We start from the raw sequence: 20948 nt of genomic DNA on the forward strand, positions 1-20948 counted from the left end.
CGAATCTTGAACTTTGAACTTGAACCTCTCAACTTTGAGTGTTCAAAGTTCAAGTTCAAAATAACATCAAAACACAACCTTCTTTACAAATCGAGATTTACAACAACATCATTAGCAATAAAAATAAATGGAGATTCTTCCTATGGGGAAATTTTGAAGTTTAAAATGTTGGTGCTAAAGCATGGTAACAATACTAATATGGAACAAATAAATCTTATGAAAATCACATGGCTATAAATATTTTGATACAAAATCATTATTTATAAACACACAATTGTGTAAATCCATTCACATAGATAATTAATAAACCACAGTCATTATGATAGATTGAATGTATCAGAAGGAGACTGTGCTTGATAGTAAGTAGATATAACTTAATCAAAAATTCACATAGGAACTGGTTCAATCATGGTTTTGGTGATAAGATTCTTTGTCTCCATGCGTGAGACACTAAATCCATCTCTTTCTTTATAGAGAAGTTGGAGACCTTTTGATAAACCATATGCATGATCTTTGCTGAGTAGTGGAACATTATCAGATTTTAAATATTCCCAATTTAATTCTTTGAGATTTTCTTCAATTAAACAATTGAGATACTCTAATGCATCTTCCTCTGTAGATCCTGGATGGTCTTTCATAAAACATGTTATACATGATACTTCTTCTCCACGATCTGCCTCGGCCTTCAAAAATGAATATATTTTTGTAAATTTTCATAAATAATTTCCTTTCAATCTAATCAATCAATCATATGCATGAATAAATATGATATTTTAAAAGTTCAATTTTCTAAATTTATAACATACCTTGAAAGTCTTAGTGTCACCTCTTAATCTGAGGGTTATGCCTAAAAGATCATTGAACCTTGATGGATAATCAATTTCTTTAATAACATCCTCAGAAATGGGAGCATCTAATGTGAGTACAGGTTGTAAGGTCACAACACGAGCCCCGGAGCTTACTTTTCCATTCTCTAAATATTCCTCAAAAGATGGCATAGAACCCATAGCAAGCCACTTTGCTTCTTGAAAGTAAGCATCTATGTAAGCTTCCCACTGTATTTGCAAAACATTCCAAATCAGTATAAATAATTTTGAGTAATTATACTATAAAATTGATATAAACTAAGATTCAAAATAAATATTTAATCAAATTATATAAAAATTTAAAAATGTAAAGTTAAGATCTTTTCATGGTATTAATAAAAATTAATATATTAAAATTATTAAGGAGAACCATACTAATCACATAAACACATAGAAATATATTAGAGAGAAAAAATTATTGAATGTGTTAACTAACGTATCTACATTCATTTTTACTACCAAAAAAAAAAATCTTATAGATCACAACAAGATGTACATGTAGATTAGTTATTTCACCTTGCGCACTAAGTTCCTTATAGAATTAGGAGATCAATAGCTTAATTTTTTTATAAACACAATTTTTAAAAATATGTTAATTCAAATAGTTAAAATAAATGTATGCATATATATTCGATAATAAATTAAAAACTAAACATGTTTCTCAACTAAGTACCTAGAGATTAGTTTTTAAGAAAACCTAAAAAAACTCAAAGTTTTAGTTTAATTGTAGCTTATTTTTGTGGTTGTTTTGAAATATGTCAAGGAATTATATCTTGCACATTGTTTACAAAGTTCTTATTTTTTGTTCCATCCTTTGTAATTTGGGTAGTGATATAAAAAAATCCACTTGGATTTGGAGATAGAGATTTTTTTAATGCATTTTTATTCTAATATTTCTCATTTTCTTTGATTTAGTTGGTTCATGAAAAAATTATAGGCATTCAATTGGGTCATCACATTTCCTAGCCTAGAAAGGAGTCATTCAAACACCTTTATGAAGATGTTCACATTGATAAAATATTTGGAAGTACATTCATCATCTATTTTCTTCATTAATCATGAATAGTTTCCTAGTGGTATTTTCTATTTGGAGATAGATCACCATGGCCTAGTTACATAGTTATAATATTATATTTTCAAATAGATTTATTATTTTATTTTTAACTTTAGAAAATCAAAAATCATATTTTTTAACGAATAACCTCTATATTTTACTTTTATGGTTATTTATTTAGTTTATACTTTAATATTTATAGTAGATAAAAAAATAAAAATAAAATCAACTAGATTTTCCAATTATTTATAGGACCTAACATTAAATTGGGGAGTTTGTAGAATTGCACTTATAAGTTGAATCTTACTCAAAGAATGCCACAATCATGTTATGATTGATGAACCACTTGCACAATTGGATTTGTTTAATGTCACAACCCTCTTAGTGGAGGGGCTAGATTGCTTTCTCTTCATAAATTATTAAAATAATATGTAACATTATGCAGACACCCCTTGGTTATTAAAAATATGTAAGATCGTGTCTAGTAGTATTTTTTTCTTTATTCACTTCTCCAAACAAAAAATGGTTCTAGTTCAATACCTTTATGATGACTAAGAGTTCACTAATTTTTATTTTTAATGTTCACCTCATTTCATTTTTCATTATTATATTGACTCTCATACACTAGCATGTTGCTAGTAATATGATAGGTGGTGTACTCAATAATTTATTGGTTTCATTTAGTTTAATTTTTTTACTAATCTCGATTTTTAATTTAGTTTAATTTTTTACTAATCTCGATTTTTACAAGCCATGTATAACTATAAATTTAATTTCATTTTAAGTCTTTTATTGCATACACCTAGAGATTTAATATTAGTAAATGATACTCATACAATATCATTGGTCTACTAAATAAAACTATAAGGTTATGAAGGATTCAAAATTTATTAATAAAATAAAGAAATAGAATGGTAGGTAAAAATAAATAAAATGTAAATCCTATCATGTTCATAGGAAAGGAAGCCTCACATTCTATTTATGACATCCATTACATTGAATTTTCACATACCTATATAAATTAATAAGTGATAAATTTCTAAATAAATTTATTTCCATTAAGTCCAAGAAATGATGATAAAACTATGTTCTTTATATACAAGGAAAATTGAAATCAATACATCAATGAAATTGAGAAAAGTATTGTGTAGGCTATGTTGTAACTCATTTTATTTGATTTTTGAAAATAAATTTTAACTTATCTCTCATTTTATGATGGTTCATTCTTTTAAATGAAATAAAAAATAGTCTTTAAGTGACATTAAGACTAAATAAATTAGTTGAATGAATATTTTAATTGAACTAAATTTCTTTCCTATAGATTTTATGCTAATAGAATATCAAATATATGTTTTAAAATTAAATATTTGTAAAATCATACAGCTTTTCGCGCATAGTCAAGTGTGTCTCTTCCTTGAGTTTTTTCAGCCTCTCGAGCCATGTCCCTCAAACCTTCATCAAATACCTTGAATGTCAACTTCATAAATTCTGGAAGTCCTTCCATATATGCTAAATCCCACCTTTCATAAAGCAAAAGATAATTTATTAACATAATATATCTATCTCTCAATTTACAAATACATCAATATATTAGATTGTTCAAATGTATATATTAATGTAAAGAGATGTGGATTTGAAAGTACATAAGAAATAAAGAAAACTAAACATGTTTATATCTACCCATTATAAATTATGAAAGAGTATCACTAATTTGTCAATTATTTACATGAACATAATGATCCCTATGGAGATAACTAGATTTTTAACAAATAGATGGTTTAATATTTTTTATTTGTATCTCACCATTATATTATAAATATAAGAAAATAAATACCTCTTTATGCCTTTTGTGAAGATTTTAAGTTCATCTATAGTTCCATAAGTGTCGTAAATATCATCCAAACAAGTGACAAAAGTGGCCATCTTCGCAAAACCAATTCTAAAAGTAGAATATTTTGGCTCAATACACCATGCAGCTGCCCAAAAGTAAAATTCCACATGGCGATGACGTGCAAACTCTAGTTTAGTTAGCCCAGACTCTGTCCACCATCTATAATGCACACCCATTGTTGAATCAATACAATTTTCCATCTATTTGATTATGAATTATGTCATAAATAATTTGATTTTCAAGCTAAGAGAATATCTTACATAACATTAGCTTTACCTTGAGAGAATTTGAAGCTCTTGTTGCTGAATTGATTGGATCATATTGAAGTCTAGCTTGGCTAGTTCTAAAAAAATTGAGTTGAAAACACTACAATAACTCCAAATTTACAATGTTAAAATATAATAGATAGGCTCAATAAAAAGAAACCATTTTTTTATTCTATTAAAAATAAAAGACTAAAATTGTTGTCTAAAAATTGCCTATGTATTTTGAAATAGGGGAGATAGGCATGGTAGAGGGTATTGAAATTACTTGTTCGTAGTCTTGGCATCTCCATATAGGTCAATATATGTCCGTGCTTCCAACCTAGGCACATTAGTGTGCCAACCATACTCTAGATTAAATTGTATCTGACACACAATATAAATTAGAATTGTAATTGATAAATGAATTGATAGATAATATAAAATAATATTAAAATATATATATACCTCTTTTGAAAGATTGGTATTATTAATATTGGGTAGAGCAGCTTTTAAATATGAATTAGAAAATGCTTTGGCATCATCCAAAGCTTGCTCCTTTGGAAATGCAATGAGTGAAGCTCGAAATAAGTTTAGAATGCTTCTTAGCTCCTCTTCGGTTGAATGACAATGCAAAAATTGTCCATCTTTATTTGTGAATTGTTGCAACATAACTGATATAATATCAAGTTAGAAACAACTTTGTCCAATACTTTTAGAGAATATAATTTATTCGATAACTATATTCCCTTAATAATCATATAAAAATTATTATAATTTAAATGTAAATATATTCAAATTTCAATCTAATTTTTTTAATTTTAAAAAAAAAATTTAAAAAAATTCTAAAATTTATAATTTAATTGCAATAATGATCATCTTTTCTTGGAAAATAATTCATTTGAAATAACTAAAAGTCTTTATACTATCATATTACTCATATATATTGTACTTGTTATGGGTATATTCAGGAATATCTATTACTCATCAATAATGTTAGATCTCTATCTAATAAGGAGGAGCTTACTATTGAAAAATTGTTGTGCATTTCAACTACTTTTTCTTATTGTATTCGCCATAGGCAATATAATATTGTAAGCACTTGCACTTAACTAGTGATTAATATTTTCTATCTCGGCCAATTAGATTTATGTATTTTTAATTTAATTTTAACTTTTAATTTGTATAATGTTTATTTATGACATTTTGTATTCTTTAAATTTGTAAAATTATTTTACGTGAACTTTATTGGCTCGTATATTTGAGGTCTTATAGGAGCAGATTTTGAGGAAGCATTACCTAATATTTTTTAGGTTAAAATTTATCCAAGACCAACTAGTATATACGTAAATAAATGAAAAAGTTAAAAAAAATGTTATTAGGTTAGAATTTATCAAAGACCAAAGTTTCTAAATTTTTAATTTGTGGAAATATATATATATTAATTTAAATATTTAGTTTAGCATATGTACTATAATATTTCATCGTATTAAATTTTATAATGCTTATGTAAAAATATCATATGAATAATATTTTTTGCTTGTTAAGAAATCTTTCGATTATTTAATGAATATGCAAGGCCAAATTTTCTACATTTTAATGTGGTATCCCTCATGATTATATTTTTAATGAGTAATATTCTTTATAATTATTTTAGTTTAAATAAAATATTAATATTCTAGGATACAACTTAGTTAATTATAATAGTGGGATGACATTTATATGATTAATTAGATATTATTTTTCATTTAAAAAATCATGTCAAAAATAATTATTTTTCTTGATATTTAAATTTTTAAAATAGAATGATGATTTTTTACCTTTCTAAATAAAAAAATTAGACTATTAACTTTACTACTCTACCTAATTCAACTATATTATAACTTAGTATTTTAATTAAGTACTTACGACTCTACTCTACTTTACTACTTATAAAATTTAAAAATTAGACTATTAACTTTACTATTAAAATTTTGATTTCTACTTAATTAAATATTATCAAAAATTTAACTTTACTTATATTTTTAATGAGTAATATTCTTTATAAATTTTTTGGTTTAAATAAAATATTAATATTCTAAGATACAACTTAGTTAATTAGTCGATAGGCTTTTAATGTGGGATTGTTGTTGTACTTTTTGTTTAGAAAATTTGTCTCACGTTGTGAAACTACTTTAAAAGTCACAAAACAACCTTTAGAAACCCATAAAACTATTTTGCGGTGGTCAAAAAATCTTTAAGAAAATGATGTCCAATATTTATTTATTTTAATTTAGAAAAATTATTCTTATCTATTTTTTAATGAGTAAAATAATTATTTACTATAAAAAAATTATTAATCAATTTGAAAATTAAAATAAACAATAACATTGCATAAAATAATAGTAGAATAGATGAAATTAATTGTATAAAACATTAAAATTATGTTATAAAACTTAAAAACTATATTTTTTAGGTAAAAAATGACTTGTATGTTTTTTTGATAAGTTATAATATAACAAGTTTATTTCTTCTTTAATTTAGATGTTCTTTTAGCAATAAAACTAAAAAATAAATTAGTTTTTTAATTAATTAAAATAATTATTATAAAATTCGTTTTAAATTACTAAAAAACAATAATATTCTTGAGTCAATAAAATAAAATATATATAAATGCAACAATAACATTTAAAGAAAAAAAAAATTTAATAATATCTTCAAAACATTAAATATTAAATTTTCTATTACTTTTTATACTAAGAATTAAATAGTTGTTTTCAAAAAAAATCTTATAAAAAATAACTTTCATCTATTTAATTAATTTAAGCGAAATTAGTATACCAAAGTTAAGATTACTTTTTTTTATCAAAAATTAGATTAAAAATATTCAATATTTTTAGTATCATAAACAATAAATATCTTTATATTTAATTAATCAAAAGCCCTTATAAATATTTCATTAATAAGGTGAACGATTAGATTTTAATACAAGTAAAAATGGCAAGCAGAGTAAGTTTTTATGTGAAAAATGTGAATTACAAGTTCAAAGATTCAAAACCTTGAAACCCTAGCCAAAAGGAGATACCGCTAGGGAGAAATCACACTATTGCATCCTCTTTTAACAGCAATCTCCATTCAAAGGTTGATTTTGTTGTAGTTGCGACTTATCCATTTTTTATCCTAGATGAGTAGAATGATTTGGAGCAAATTGAAACGAAGTGGATCAACCTCAAAAAATCAGGAGCCATTTTGAAAGAGATTCCGACAAACACCATAGAAGGGATTAGGACCCAGTCTTTGACAAAAATGGTTGGGAATGCCAAGACCCGAGCCAAATTGGAATCAAAACAAGTTTCTTTACCCTTCTCCAATTTGGAAAAGACCAGTAACCCTCTAGTTAAACCCTATATTCCTTTTTACAAATCTCCCATCCCTCTCTACTCCCAGGGTTTGTATAATAGTCATCCTATCATCTGTTCTACGGTAAGCCTAGATAATCAAATTCAGTTTTTTAATATCACTAAATATGTAGATCATAATAAAAATTCTCTATTTTCACAACAAATAGGGTTTTGATCTGATTCCCTTGCTAAGTCCCCAAATCCTTTCAAATCTCACCTTGGGAAGATAGAGATTATATATCTCAATTAGACTCCCTTGGCTTCACCTCATTCATACATTCTTCCCCATCCTCGTCACTCTTCTTCCAAATCCTCTGTCCAACCTGTCTCCCAACCTCTCCCAACTAGTAAACCCTATTCAATCAAATATGAGGAAAAAGTCCTCATTATCAATAACCAAGATAGTCAAGACTGTTGGAAGGAATGCAAAAGTGTTGCTATATTTGCCTTCCGGAATAGGCCAAAATCTAAAATGATCCATCTCATCAATTGGCTACAGGATTTCTGCAATACCCAAGTAAGTATTTCTCACTATTCTGATATATTAGTTTACATCCATTGTATAGATGAAAATGTCAAAAAAGACTTTCTTTTTGTTATTGTAAAGGATTTGCTCTGAAATTTTTTGAGTGGATACTGGATTGTAAGGAAGAAATGCTTAATTTCTCAATCCCAACATGGATTTCTCTTCAATCCCTTCCACCAAAACTAATGCATATAGAAATCATCAAGAAAATAGGACTCTCAATTGGTTATTTAATTGGAATAGATGCATCTTATATATACTACAATAATACCAAACTTTTGATTAATTGTAAGGTTAATAATATGGAATTCAAACCGATCAAAGTAATAACAAACTCAACTATCTATAATTTAAACTACCACATGTTTGAAGGTAAAATCTCACAAATAATTAGATTAGACAACGAAAGAAAAATCTTCTTCAAAAACTTACAATTAACTGTGGATCTTAAAAACGCATTCCCTATGATGAAAATAAGGAATCAAAGAGAATATTAGAGGGAGTCCATATGTGAGAAAGGCCACATAAAGACTTGTCAGGATTCAGCAAGGAAAGCAAAGTTAGCATTTGAGATTGATGTAGACAAAAAAGATAAGACAACATTGATAAATCCACTGACAAAGACCAGAAGTAGCTCACCTCCAATTTCCAAAAAAGTACAGGAAGAAGTAGCAGAGATAACACAAGAGGCTAAAAAGAAAGTATCTCAAAGCACAAAAGAGTGTAAAGTCTCAACATCAAAAATCAGCAAGGATAACTTTGAAGTACCAAATATGGAGGAATGTAGAGGAATAAGTCCTATTTTAAAAATACAAACTCTTGGTATAAATCAAAGTCCCAAAGAACACAATAGAGAAAGTGGAAAGATCCTTCAAGATATGGTTAACATAAGATGACAAGGTATAGTCAATAGCAGGAAAAAATCCAAGAAAAATTCAAAAAAAGTCAAAAAGGATAAGAACTCAAGAACAAGAAAGGAGGTGGAAAATTCAGTAGAAAAAAAGGTGAAACATTAGGACAAAAATCCATTGGACAATTTGGCCAACAACATAGAAGATATAGAAAACAACCTCCTATTTGCGGATGAAGTTTTAGAACATGGAAAGCTTAAGATTACAAAAGAGGAAATAGGAACACCACGGTATCATACAGAAGAACTTGTGAAGGAAACTAGATTCTCCAAGAAAGAGACCATTAATAGGTTCACCAAATTTTGGTAGGCCCCTCCTACTAGATCAGAACCTCATAATTTTAACTTTAGTGATCATAAGATAGAGAGAAGTGATCAGAGCAAGAGTAAAAGCACTTCAGCACAAGAATTGCAAGAATTTTTAAACAAGGATTTGGCACGAGTTAATGAGGTGGAAGAAGTAATGTTAAACAAGACTAAGGAAGATAACAAGTGGACTCATTAGCTGAGGAACTGATCCAAGTATTCAGCTTTGAGAATATAGATAACAGTAGTGATACATAGAAAGAGGACCTTATGCAGCAATTTTTAAAACTAGGAGGAGATCCAACTACACTTATAATGACCTAAAAAGAGATTTGTTGATTCTAGAAGGTGAAGACAAAAATAGTAAAGCCTTACAGATAATCGAAGATGTTCCAATGATAGTGCAAGGTAATAACCTAGAGTAGAGTGGCCCCAATAAGCTACCTCTAATAGATGATAAACTTATAGGAAAGCAGGTAATGATTGTAGAGTATATATTACAAGAACTAGAAGATGAAGGCGGAGATGAAAAAGAAGATAAAAAATCTGAAATTACTTTAAATGCACAGAAGAACATAGAGCAGTTGGGTATTCAAATGAACCAAGAAGGGATAAACTCTCCTAAGTGTGGCAAAATGAAAGCCAAAAGAGGTAGAAAGTTGCTTAACGAACTTAGGGAAGCTAATGGACAAGCAAAAGAGTAGCAAAAGATCAGTCAGTTACTTAATCCCAGGAAGGGGAAGATCCTTCCCAAGGAAGTATGAAGATCACCACTTGGAATGCTAGGGGCCTAAACGCCCCTAGTAAGAAATGATTATTAAAGAAAAATTTAAAACAATTTGAATCTGAAATCATTACACTACAAGAAACAAAATTAAATAAGGAAGAAGGAACCAAGCTAGAAAAGAAGTTAGGTAGTTGGATGTTAACTTACATGAATCTAGAGGAGCATCAAGAGGATTAGGCACAATTTGGAACCCCAGGAAAGTTTCATTAAATATATTAAATATTAATAACTCATGGATGAGTAGTAGAGTCAAGAGCATTAAAAATAACCTACAATTTATTTTAGTAAATATCTATGGACCAATTTATAACTCAAACAAAAAACTATTATGGGATGGAATTAGCATATTTATGAATAATCATAGTAAAGAACTTATTCTCATAGGTTGTGATTTCAACACTATCTTAAATATAAATGAAAAAATTGGTGGCTCTCAACAAACTTCTCAAGCCTCTAAAGTATTAAAAATTGGTTTGACCTTAACAACCTAATTGACATCCCGCTTAATAATGAGAAGTTCACATGGAATAACAAAAGGAAGGATTTTTCGTATGTAGCTGAGAAACTGGATAGATTTTTTCACAAAGGAGAACTAAGTGAATTAAACTTCAATATCCAATCATCTATTCTACCTATAGCAGGTTCTGACCACTATCTAGTTAGAATTGATTTATTTGAACCTTTTAAACCTTCTAGAAATCCTTTCAAGTGCAAAAGAATGTGGTTTTTAGACTTAAACTTTCTAGGACTCATTAAAGAGTGGTAGAATCAAGGTAATTTTGAAGGTTCTAAAATGTACATTTTTGTCTCCAAAATGAAAATGCTTAAAGAAAACATACTTAAATGGAACAAAGAACACTTTAATAATATATTTAGAGAAAAATTAGAAATTGAGGAAAGATTAAAAGAACTAAATCTAGAAGTAATTAAAAAGGGGATGAATAATGAAAGCTTTCATCTAGAAAAAAGAACTACTTGCCAAACAAGAAAATATATTTGCAAAAGAAGAAGTCTTTTGGAGACAAAAGTCAAGAGAAAAATGGCTAGATGAAGAAGATCAAAATACAAAAAAAATTCATAACTCCACCCTACACAATAGAGCCAAAAGCAAAATATTAAAAGTCAAAGACTGTGAGGGCAATACTATTGATAATCCGAATATAATAGCTGAGATTTTTGTGAGCCACTTTCATAACATATTAAACAACTATGATAGTTCAAATAGGGTAGCTCAAGAAAAATACTTGAAGCCATACCTAGAGTGGTTACATTAGAAGATAATAAAGCATTAAACAAACCTATCTCCTTGGAAAAAGTCAGGTTGGTGTTATTCAACATGAACCCTAAAAAATCTCCAGGTAGAGATGGATCCCAGACTTTCTTCTACCAAAAATGCTGGGACATTATTGATGTTGATCTTTGGAAAGCCATAGAAGCTTCTAGAAATGGTAGCTCATTACTGTCTAAAATCAATTATACCTTTCTCACCCTAATCCCTAGAAAAGGGGATTTTGAATACCCCATAGATTTTAGACCCATAGTTTTATGCTACTATCTACAAAATCTTATCAAAAATTTTAGTAAATAGACTTAAATTGATTCTCTCCAAGATTATATTAGAAGAACAAACCAACTTTGTTCCAGGTAGATCAATCCTAGATGGAATACTCATTATTCAAGAAATGTTGCATTCAGCTAATAAGAATAAGGTGGCAAGCATGTTCATGAAATTAGATAACCAAAAAGTGTATGACATGGTTGATTGGAGGTTCTTATGTAAACCATTAGAAGCCTTTGGATTCTCACACCAATGGATTAACTTTATCTATTAGTGGATTTTAGCTACAAAAATTTATCTCCTTATTAATGGGACCCCTGAGGGTTTCTTTGAAACTTCAAGAGGCATTAGACAAGGAGATCCCCTATCTTCATTTCTATATATTATCATGGCAAAAGCCTTTGAGAGAGCTCTTACCAAGGCTCGCATTAAAGGTAAAATTAAGGGTATAATTGTAACAAAAAATATCCTCAACATTACCCACCAACAATATGCAGATGATACCATTCTACTTAGTGAAAGTACAACAAAAGAGGCTCTAAACATCAAGTCTATTATCCAAAAATATATGGCAGCATCGGGTCAAAAAGTAAACACAGCAAAATCTGAAATCTTTTTTATTAATACTAAACCTAAAATGGAAATGCAAATCTACGGCATCATGGGGTATAATAAGGGCACATTCCCATGTAAATACCTAGGTATCAAATTAGAAAAAGGTAGCAAATCCAACAAGGCATGGAAAAGTATCCTAGATAGAATCGAAGCTAGGATAGGTGGCTGTAAAGATAAATGGCTTATAAAAGCTGGTAAAATCACCAAGATTAGATCAGTGTTGTCCACTATCCCAATGTATCTGCTTTCATGCCTTCCTCTGTCTAAACATATCAATAAAAGCTTGAGGCAAAACTTAGAAGCTTTCTCTATAATGATTGTGAGGAATCCAAAAAATTGGCCCTTATAAGATGGGAAAACATATGTAAACCAAAGGAGTATAGAGATTTAGGTATCAAAAACTTACATTGGCAAAATGAAGCCTTAGGGACTAAATTGACCTAGTGCCTTTTTGTAGAAAGGGAAAACAAATGGGCTAAAATTATGTATAATAAATACCTTAATGCAGTTGATCCTTTATCCATCTTTAGGATGAAGACCCTTCCCATAGGATTTGAAGGCTAGAATTTTATAGTTAAAATTTGAGCTCTAATTATTAAATATCTCACCTAGGACTTTGGAAAGGGTGATGAAGCCTTATTGTGGGAAGATTCATGGGATGGGCTAGCCCCAGTAGACAGCATGGAGATGATTGAAAGCTTCAAAGAGAAATTAGTCAAATTATGTGGAAGCAAGGTCGGTGATTATAAAACCAAAAAAACTATCAATGGAATCACAAGCTGGTTATGGAAATCTGTGGATAGTATAGATATTGAAATAGCAGCAAAACGGTATACAAAAAGATAATCCAGAGTAGGAAAATTAAGCAACTAGAAAGGAATGACAATCTCATTTGGGCAGCATCAAAAGATGGCAAGTACAGTGTGAAAAATGGATATAAAGATCTCATTCATTCCCAAAGATGGGAAGAAGTGGAAATCCCACTCAAACTCTATTGGGATTTGTCATGCTTGCCAAAGGCAAACTTCTTTTTTATGGTTGGCATTCCAGAATAAGATTCTTACAGCTAACAGACTCTGGAAATTGGGTATTGAGGGCCCATCTAGATGTGTGTTATGCAGACAAGATAGCGAAGACACTAATCACATCTTATATAGTTATCCTTATACACAACAATGTTGGGAATGGCTTAGACACATGTTAGGCTGGAGCGCCCCCATGCCCAACTCCTTAGCTGATTTTCTCAAAAGATGGCCTACAGACATCAGTAAAGGTATCTATTGTAGAATATGGAATATTTTTCCATCTATCCTCATGTGGGAGCTATGAAAAGAAAGGAATAGAATAATATTCTATGAACAAGATATGCAACCAAATGAGATTATAAAAAAAATAGAAGCTTGTATAGTTGAAACTTTAAACTCTCACCTCAGGAACTCCCAGAAAGAAGAAGGATCATTCTCAAGTTGGGATGGGTCAATTAAAAAGAAATGGATAAACCTTATTAACCCCCTACTTACCTACAAAAAGAAGAATAAAGAGGTGAGGGAAAACTGTCGATGGACCCCTCCACTGATGGGTTGGGCCAAGTTAAACTTTGACGAAGCTTCAAGAGGCAATCCTGGTTCAACAAGTATCAAATGTATCATTACTAATGACTTAGGCAAGTGGATTGCTAAAAGGGCTAAATCTATAGATTCAACAACTAATAATTTGGCTGAGCTAGAAGCCAAACAAGAAGGACTCCAACTTTTCCTAGACCTAGGCTTATCTAAGATTATCATTGAAGGAGATTCTCAGATTGTATTAAATGCAATTAGGAAAAGAGCTACACCGAATTAGGTCTTAAACTCAAAGTCAGAAGAAGTTCTTAATATTCTTGACCATTTTGTAGATGCTTAGATTTGTCATATTTTTTGACAAAGGAAGATCAGCTGGCAAATAAGAGTGTTGATGGTGAAAATTCCTTAGTTCATCAATGATTGATAGTCTTAAAAGGAGCCACTAGCTCTCATAACATTTAGAATTATTTAATCGTAAGCTTTCCAATAGACTCTACTTAGTAGTTATCTATATTTAAACTATGATCTAGACCAGCCTTGAACATCTTCCTTCATTCCTAGGATTCTTTTTTAAATAGTATCCCCATCCCTAGGAATCTTATCAACATACTAACTTAACCAAACTTTTTAGCCCTCGTTTATGTTTCTTTTTTCAAGTATACTCATATAATATCACTTATACAGCAAATATAGGGGTAGACGAAGAGTAAGTATGGATATACCAATTTGGTAAAAATCATTAAATAGAATATTAAAGGGTTGTCCAAATTAGACGACACTCTTTTTAGAAGTATAGAGGTGCTAATCATTATAAGTATGCCAATTCACTATCAGTTGATTTCTCATCATCACCTACTAAATCTAATTACTTTGATCTTTTATCCCCTTTACATCTTCAGATAGATAGCTCTTCCTTGTCTCTCTAATTATGGCATTACAATCTTCCCCCATCAAGTATCGTTATGTAGTAATGTCAGGCAGGTGGCATCAGCTGATGGTGGCATGTTTCCAGGCACTTCTAGATCCTTCGCTTGTAGATTTTTGCCTTTTTAAACCCATTCTTGCCCCATCTCTTTCAACCCACACCTTTTTTTTACCGCACCATGGACACCAATATCTATGTTTTCCACGTATTTGAAGTGCGAACTATGGATTTTCATGGCAATATGAAACCTGAGAGATGGAGTCGAGTGCTAAAATTGGTGGATGATATGATGAGAATTGTAGTGAGTCGTGCACTAGGAGAAGGATTTTTCAATTATGATTTCACTTGGAGAACGAATAGTGATATTATAGGGGCTTTCATTGGGTGTCGGGCTAGAGTCAAAATAGATAAATGGGCATTGGTTAGACTTTGTCAAAATGTGTGGGTTTGGAAGAAGCCATTAAGAGTTTAGATAAGAAGCTCATAATTCCCCTCCCAGAAATGTATATGGCACATCCACCTAGGAGTTTTGATCTGGCTATAGTTTCAAGACAACCTTTGTTGGTTATCCATGAGCATGTAGTTTTTAATCAAGTATGGCCAAAGATGGAATCTAGCATCTAGTTTCTCCTTCGATGGAGAGGAATAATGGAGGATGAAGGCAAGGCATGGCTCAAAAACTACCTGGGCATTTACAAATCTTATATTCACTTGGGCATGGAGTTGGAGAATTTGGATGCACTGGTTTTTTGCACCCCCAACATTGAAAAATCTAGTAAGAAAAAGAGCACCTTTGAATTCCCGCCACACTATCTAGCTAAAAATCTGAAGGATATCATTGAGATCATTATGATCTTCCAGAAATAGCAATATGAGATTTTCACTAAGTATGGAATACTAGCTTTTGATTTCCAGCAAGCAAGTTGAGGGTTTTTCCTTGTCTTTTCGTTGGCCATGTGTTTTGGTTCGCTCTCTTGATTGGTCCTTTTCATCTCTACCATTGGTCTTTAGGCTTTATATTCAAAATTTTGTTAGATGGTCTTGATTAGGATTAGTATGGATTGTATCTAAAGTTTCTTCCTTCAAAAGAGTAGTTAGGACTACATGATATTTATATCATCTGTGAAATGTATTAATGTTGGTAGCTTCCTCAGAAGTTGGATTGCAAGCTAGGTCTCATGTGTAGTAGCTTGGAGATCCCTAAATCCTAATCTATGTAAATTCATAATGATACTAATATATATAAAGTTTATATTAGTGATGAATTTGTCCCTTTGCTTTCTTTCAATGGCACTATTTTGTATATGTTATGATATTGCTTAAAATGTATCTTTATCTAGGTAGATTGAGTAGTTTGGAATAAGCTAAAGCACATTGGAAGGATAATTATTGTATGTTTAATGTCTCTTTGTCCAGAAGAGTTTTTTAGACAATATGCTATGTTTTAAGTCTTTGTAAGAAATTTAGGATAATATTAGACCTTATACAGATAACTACTTGATACCTCTAATTCTGGCATCCTTTGTAGGTAAAGGTCAGTTATCTTGTTTTCTTTGGTTAATAGCTTGGGTATCTATTCATGATGACATTAATATACATGAATGTATTTTCTCTATTAGTAATGTACTCAAAGCATGCTAGTAGGGTAATTAAGTAATGCAGAGCATTCCACAAAAGAAATTCAAGAAAGCACGAAATTTTAATATAATGATATTAAATGGCATTATTTGATAAGTAAGAGTTAAAATCTCTTTACATATGAAAGAATTAATTACTAATAGTCTAGAGAGATCTAGAGTGACATATTAAACCTGACATTTAGTAGGACTCTAGATAATTAATGTGGATTCTTATTTTGATTAAATAATGTTAGGACTTAGTGAACATTTTGATCAAATTTGATAATGTTCAACTTTTTTGGATTGACCCTAGTTATCATAGCATTTCAATATCCTGCCAGGAAATCATTTTTCAAAACACTTTTAACTAACAATACTAATAGTTTTTCTAAGTCGTATAAGCAAAAAAGTAATGTACATGTGATTCAAGTAATAGCAAAGAAGGGGTACATACTAGGAGCTTAAAGCTTTGGCTGGAATGATCTTCTTAGAAATAGGATTCTATTTGATTGGCTTAGGCACCATTAGAACTCTCAAAATTCAAAGGACTCTAGTCCGCTTCCTTGTAATAATAATAAAATTTTGAAGTATGACAACTAGGGTATGCCCCTTTTATAATGTAATAATAAAGGACTACGGTCCCGGGCAAGACTGGAGGTTTTCTTCTCCATTCTTTCCTACGAGTGCTCACTTGAACAGAGGTACTCTGTTGTAATTTTATTTTATTAATTTAATATAATCAAAGGCTTTGGTCATTTATCGATCAAAATATATATATATTTATTTATTTATTTATTTATTTTTCATTAATAGAAAAAGTATGTTGTTTTTAGTTTTATTTTTTTATTAATTATTTCTAAACATTCAAATAAACAATAATATTACAATAAAATAATAGCAAAATAGATAAAATTAATTTTACTTGTCTATTTTGTATAGTGTGAAGTATCAATTGTTCATTGAATATACTGAATACTTCTAAAATAGAACAACTATTGCAAGCACTGATATTCAGGATTTGTGAATTTATGTTTCAAGGCCCTTTGAATATCTACCCAAGATATTTTGTTAGAGACAACTTGTCACCTGGTAATATCTACCTGTGTTTAGATTGTAATATTATTTTGGTTTGTTGTGCGGTGTGGTTTTAGGTTCAAATCAGTCCTCTAAAGAATCTTGCAATTGTTTTCAATTCAGTTTTAGTAAGTAATTATGTATGGATGATTGGTTTTTTTTGGGCTGTACTAACCTTCACTTTCCTTGCTTCTGGAAACTTTTGATTAGGATTTAATGACTTTGTATGCAAAATGTTTCATTAGCATATCTATAATAGATATCAAAAGTAGATTATGGTAGACACTTGGTTTATTTGAGCTAACTTATATAAGAATTATTTTCCTACAAATGAGAGCATTTAAGTAGTGTTACTCTCATTTTCTCTTCGTATTAAATATTTAGGTTTACAATTATGTGGAAAGATGTTGGTAAGTGGTAATCAAAATATTTTGCATACCTCCTTTAGGATGAAGGGGAGTTCTATGTCCAAGATTGGATAGCAACATGTGGGAAGGGTTCACTCAATAGTTCTCAAAATATTAAACCATCAAGTAGGCAACTACAAAACATGAAAAGACACTTGGGATTATGCTCTAAATCAATTTATTTGAACCTGGTAGTTTGTCAATTCCAATCATCAAGTTTTCTATGAACAAAGTAAAGAGTATTGAAGGTTTAAAAGAAAATCACTCTTGCCTCAATATAGCCATGACAAATGGCAAGGGAGACAAGAAGGCTTTGTCTTAGAGGCATCCTTCAATGTCACAATGAAGGAGAATGGACTTGATTCTTCCTATAAATTTGAGAAGCAAGAAAGTGCATGGTGATTTTCCTTGGAATTTTCATCAGTTGAGCAGGTTGAAATACCTTTCCTTTTCTTATTTCTTGAGTTATTAGGTTCATCTACCATGACAAGAATTTGAGGCAAAGTAACATATCTATTGGGAAACTTTTTTTTTCATGCCATGACTACAAGAGCAAAGAAAGTACTTTGATTGGGGAAAATGATGCACGCGGTAGATATTACTTGGATAATTTGTTCAATTTTAAATTATTTATCATCTATTCCCTTGCACCTCCTATGATGCAAGTGCTAGTTATAATAGTAGGATGACATTTATATGATTAATTAGAAATTATTTTTAATTAAATTTTTATATTAAAAATTATTATTTTTTCAAATGTTTAAAATAGAATGATGATTTTTATCTTTCTAAATGAAAAATTAGACGATTAACTTTACTACTCTACCTATTTAAACTATATTATAACTTAGTAGTTTAATTAAGTACTTACTACTCTACTCTACTTTACTACTTATAAAATTTTAAAATTAGACTATTAACTTTACTAATAAGTTGTTGATTTCTACTTCATTAAATATTATCAAATTTTTAATTTTACTATTCTACCTAATTAAATTATACAACTTACAAAAAATTCATGCCACTATATAAAACTTGTTTTATCATTTAAAATGCAAGAATTATCTTTATTTTTCATAGTTATGACCATTATTGACAAATAGTTCACAACAAGTTCGTAATGATCATACTATTCTCCAAACATATCAAAAGGTATTTTGCAATTTAAATAAAAATTATTTTGATTTAGTGATTGTAGATATCACCTGAAGAGACGCCATATCTGTGGAGGCGAAGAATTCTAAAGCCCAAAGCTGTGCTGTTGAGATCCACAGAAGGACTCTCTCTACCACTCCCAATGCCATTGGCATCATTCCAATATCTGTTATTCAAAAAATTATTAGGTATTAGAAATAGACTAAAGAATACACTCTACAATGTAGTTGCAGTAACAAGTAGACGGAAGAAACATGAAAACCTGTAAACATAGTCAAGATGTTCTTTTATTTCATTTTTAAAATGGCGATCAATTCCAAGGCGTTCTACATCATCAACCATTTTAAGTCGTCGGTACAGATCGTCTGCAGATGAACAGTTCTTATGAAGAGCATTGAACATGCCCTTTACCTTATTAACGAGCTTTCCAGATCGTTCATTGTATGAGGGAGCCTGAACAGATCAAAAACCAAAAGATACTTGTAAGACAAAATAGATCATGAGGACGATAATGAGTTAAATATCATACATTAAGACTTGATTCTCATACTAATTTCTGTCGAAAGATTTTGAAAGAGATTATAGGAGATCATCATCTCAAATGAAACAGATTATAAAGATAATGATCGAAAGATTCAAATATTATACACTAATTCCTAGATATAAGAAAGTGAAGTAATTAGTCATTTAAATATGATACACTAAGAATTGATTTCTCGATATAAGAAAGTTAAGTAATTTACGTCAAAAGATATTGAAAGAGATTGTAGGAAATCATCATCCCACAAGTTGGGGTGATGATTGCCAATGCGGCGTGTGATGCCTTTCTCATCGGTTATCAACGCCATGTTGATTGGAATTTGAGCAACACTGCGACGTGCTGGGTAAAGTCTTCTGAAAGGCCTACGCTGAATAGCAGGCACTCTACCAAGTGGCTGCTTCTGTCCAACCATTGTGGAAGCCAAGGGAGTAATGCAACTCACAGACATTTTGGCAACTTTAACACTAATATTCTCCCTCCTATTTGTTATGGTGAACCTTTGTAATCCACTCCAATTTATAGAGCTTCCATCAAATATTGAACGGCTGATATGAGCCAGCCAGTCAGATGTTGAACGGTTTGCTATTTCCACAAACTTACGTCATGAATGGTTTGGTTTTTCCACAAACTTACGTCATGAATGGTTTGGTTTTTCCACAAACTTACGTCATGAATGGTTTGGTTTTTCCACAAACTTACGTATCAAACTTGGAAATGTGATGGCACGTTGCCCAACAATGCCAAAGTTTTCATCCAACTTCGACCAACTCTTGTTTTCCCACCCGTTCAAGGTTAAACAAAATTATGATTTTGGAAGAAAAGTAAGAGAAGGCTACTAACAGCAATGAGGTCAAATAAATCTTGTACAAGAAAGAAATTAGTTCATTATGTTTTAGATATTACTTTTAAGGAAATGATTTTATATTGGAGCTTTAAAAGAATATCTTGAGACTGAAATTTTTAAAACTTTAAAATTTAAATATTCAAGACTATCTATTTAATAAAATCAATATAAATTTATGTTTATAGATATTCTTAAGAATTCTTAATAACAATTGTTGAAGTATTCTAGAAGACCCCTTCACATAGTTACAACTTGATAAAAATGTATGTGTCTCCCTATTTTAGAACTACTAGAATGTATTTATTTGAAGGTCATATTAGTAATTATGTCCAATTGGTTCAAATGACATCTTGAGCATTTTATTACTACCATAGATTTTTATATCAAATAGATGATTTTGTATAATTGAATTTTATTATTATTATATATAACTTTTATTTATAAATGTAAATAGTAAAACATTGCTATATGCATAAGTACATATTTCTTACAATTATTACTCTATATTAAAGTGAATGAGTTTATTTATTATTCTCTTATAATGTTACTCCCATTATTTTATGAGATTAGTACCTAATTACATGATTTCTCATATATTAATGTAAGATACTTTTTGTCTTATTACAATGTTTTGGATAAGCGTTATTACATTCCACCTAATATGGTTGGTATTTGTTCTTTTTTAT

The 20948-nt window shown here is 29.9% G+C and overlaps 1 protein-coding gene across 1 annotated transcript; it reads right to left on the reverse strand.

Annotated features, from left to right (window-relative positions):
• Window positions 1-240: 240 nt before the first annotated feature.
• LOC149572414 (alpha pinene synthase, chloroplastic-like) lies at window positions 241-19908 on the reverse strand. The gene is made up of 10 exons (XM_089813585.1): window positions 19621-19908; window positions 19140-19330; window positions 18928-19043; window positions 4522-4727; window positions 4343-4440; window positions 4088-4177; window positions 3755-3970; window positions 3302-3440; window positions 807-1055; window positions 241-683 (listed from the first exon to the last, which is right to left on the reverse strand). Exons 1-10 carry the CDS (start codon window positions 19864-19866, stop codon window positions 387-389), a joined length of 1848 nt encoding a protein of 615 aa, XP_089669711.1. The 5' UTR covers window positions 19867-19908; the 3' UTR covers window positions 241-386.
• Window positions 19909-20948: the final 1040 nt, after the last annotated feature.

This window comes from Cupressus sempervirens, chromosome 2, assembly GCF_028749045.1.
Source record: "Cupressus sempervirens isolate cs-2001-9-10 chromosome 2, ASM2874904v1, whole genome shotgun sequence".
Lineage (NCBI taxonomy): Eukaryota > Viridiplantae > Streptophyta > Pinopsida > Cupressales > Cupressaceae > Cupressus > Cupressus sempervirens.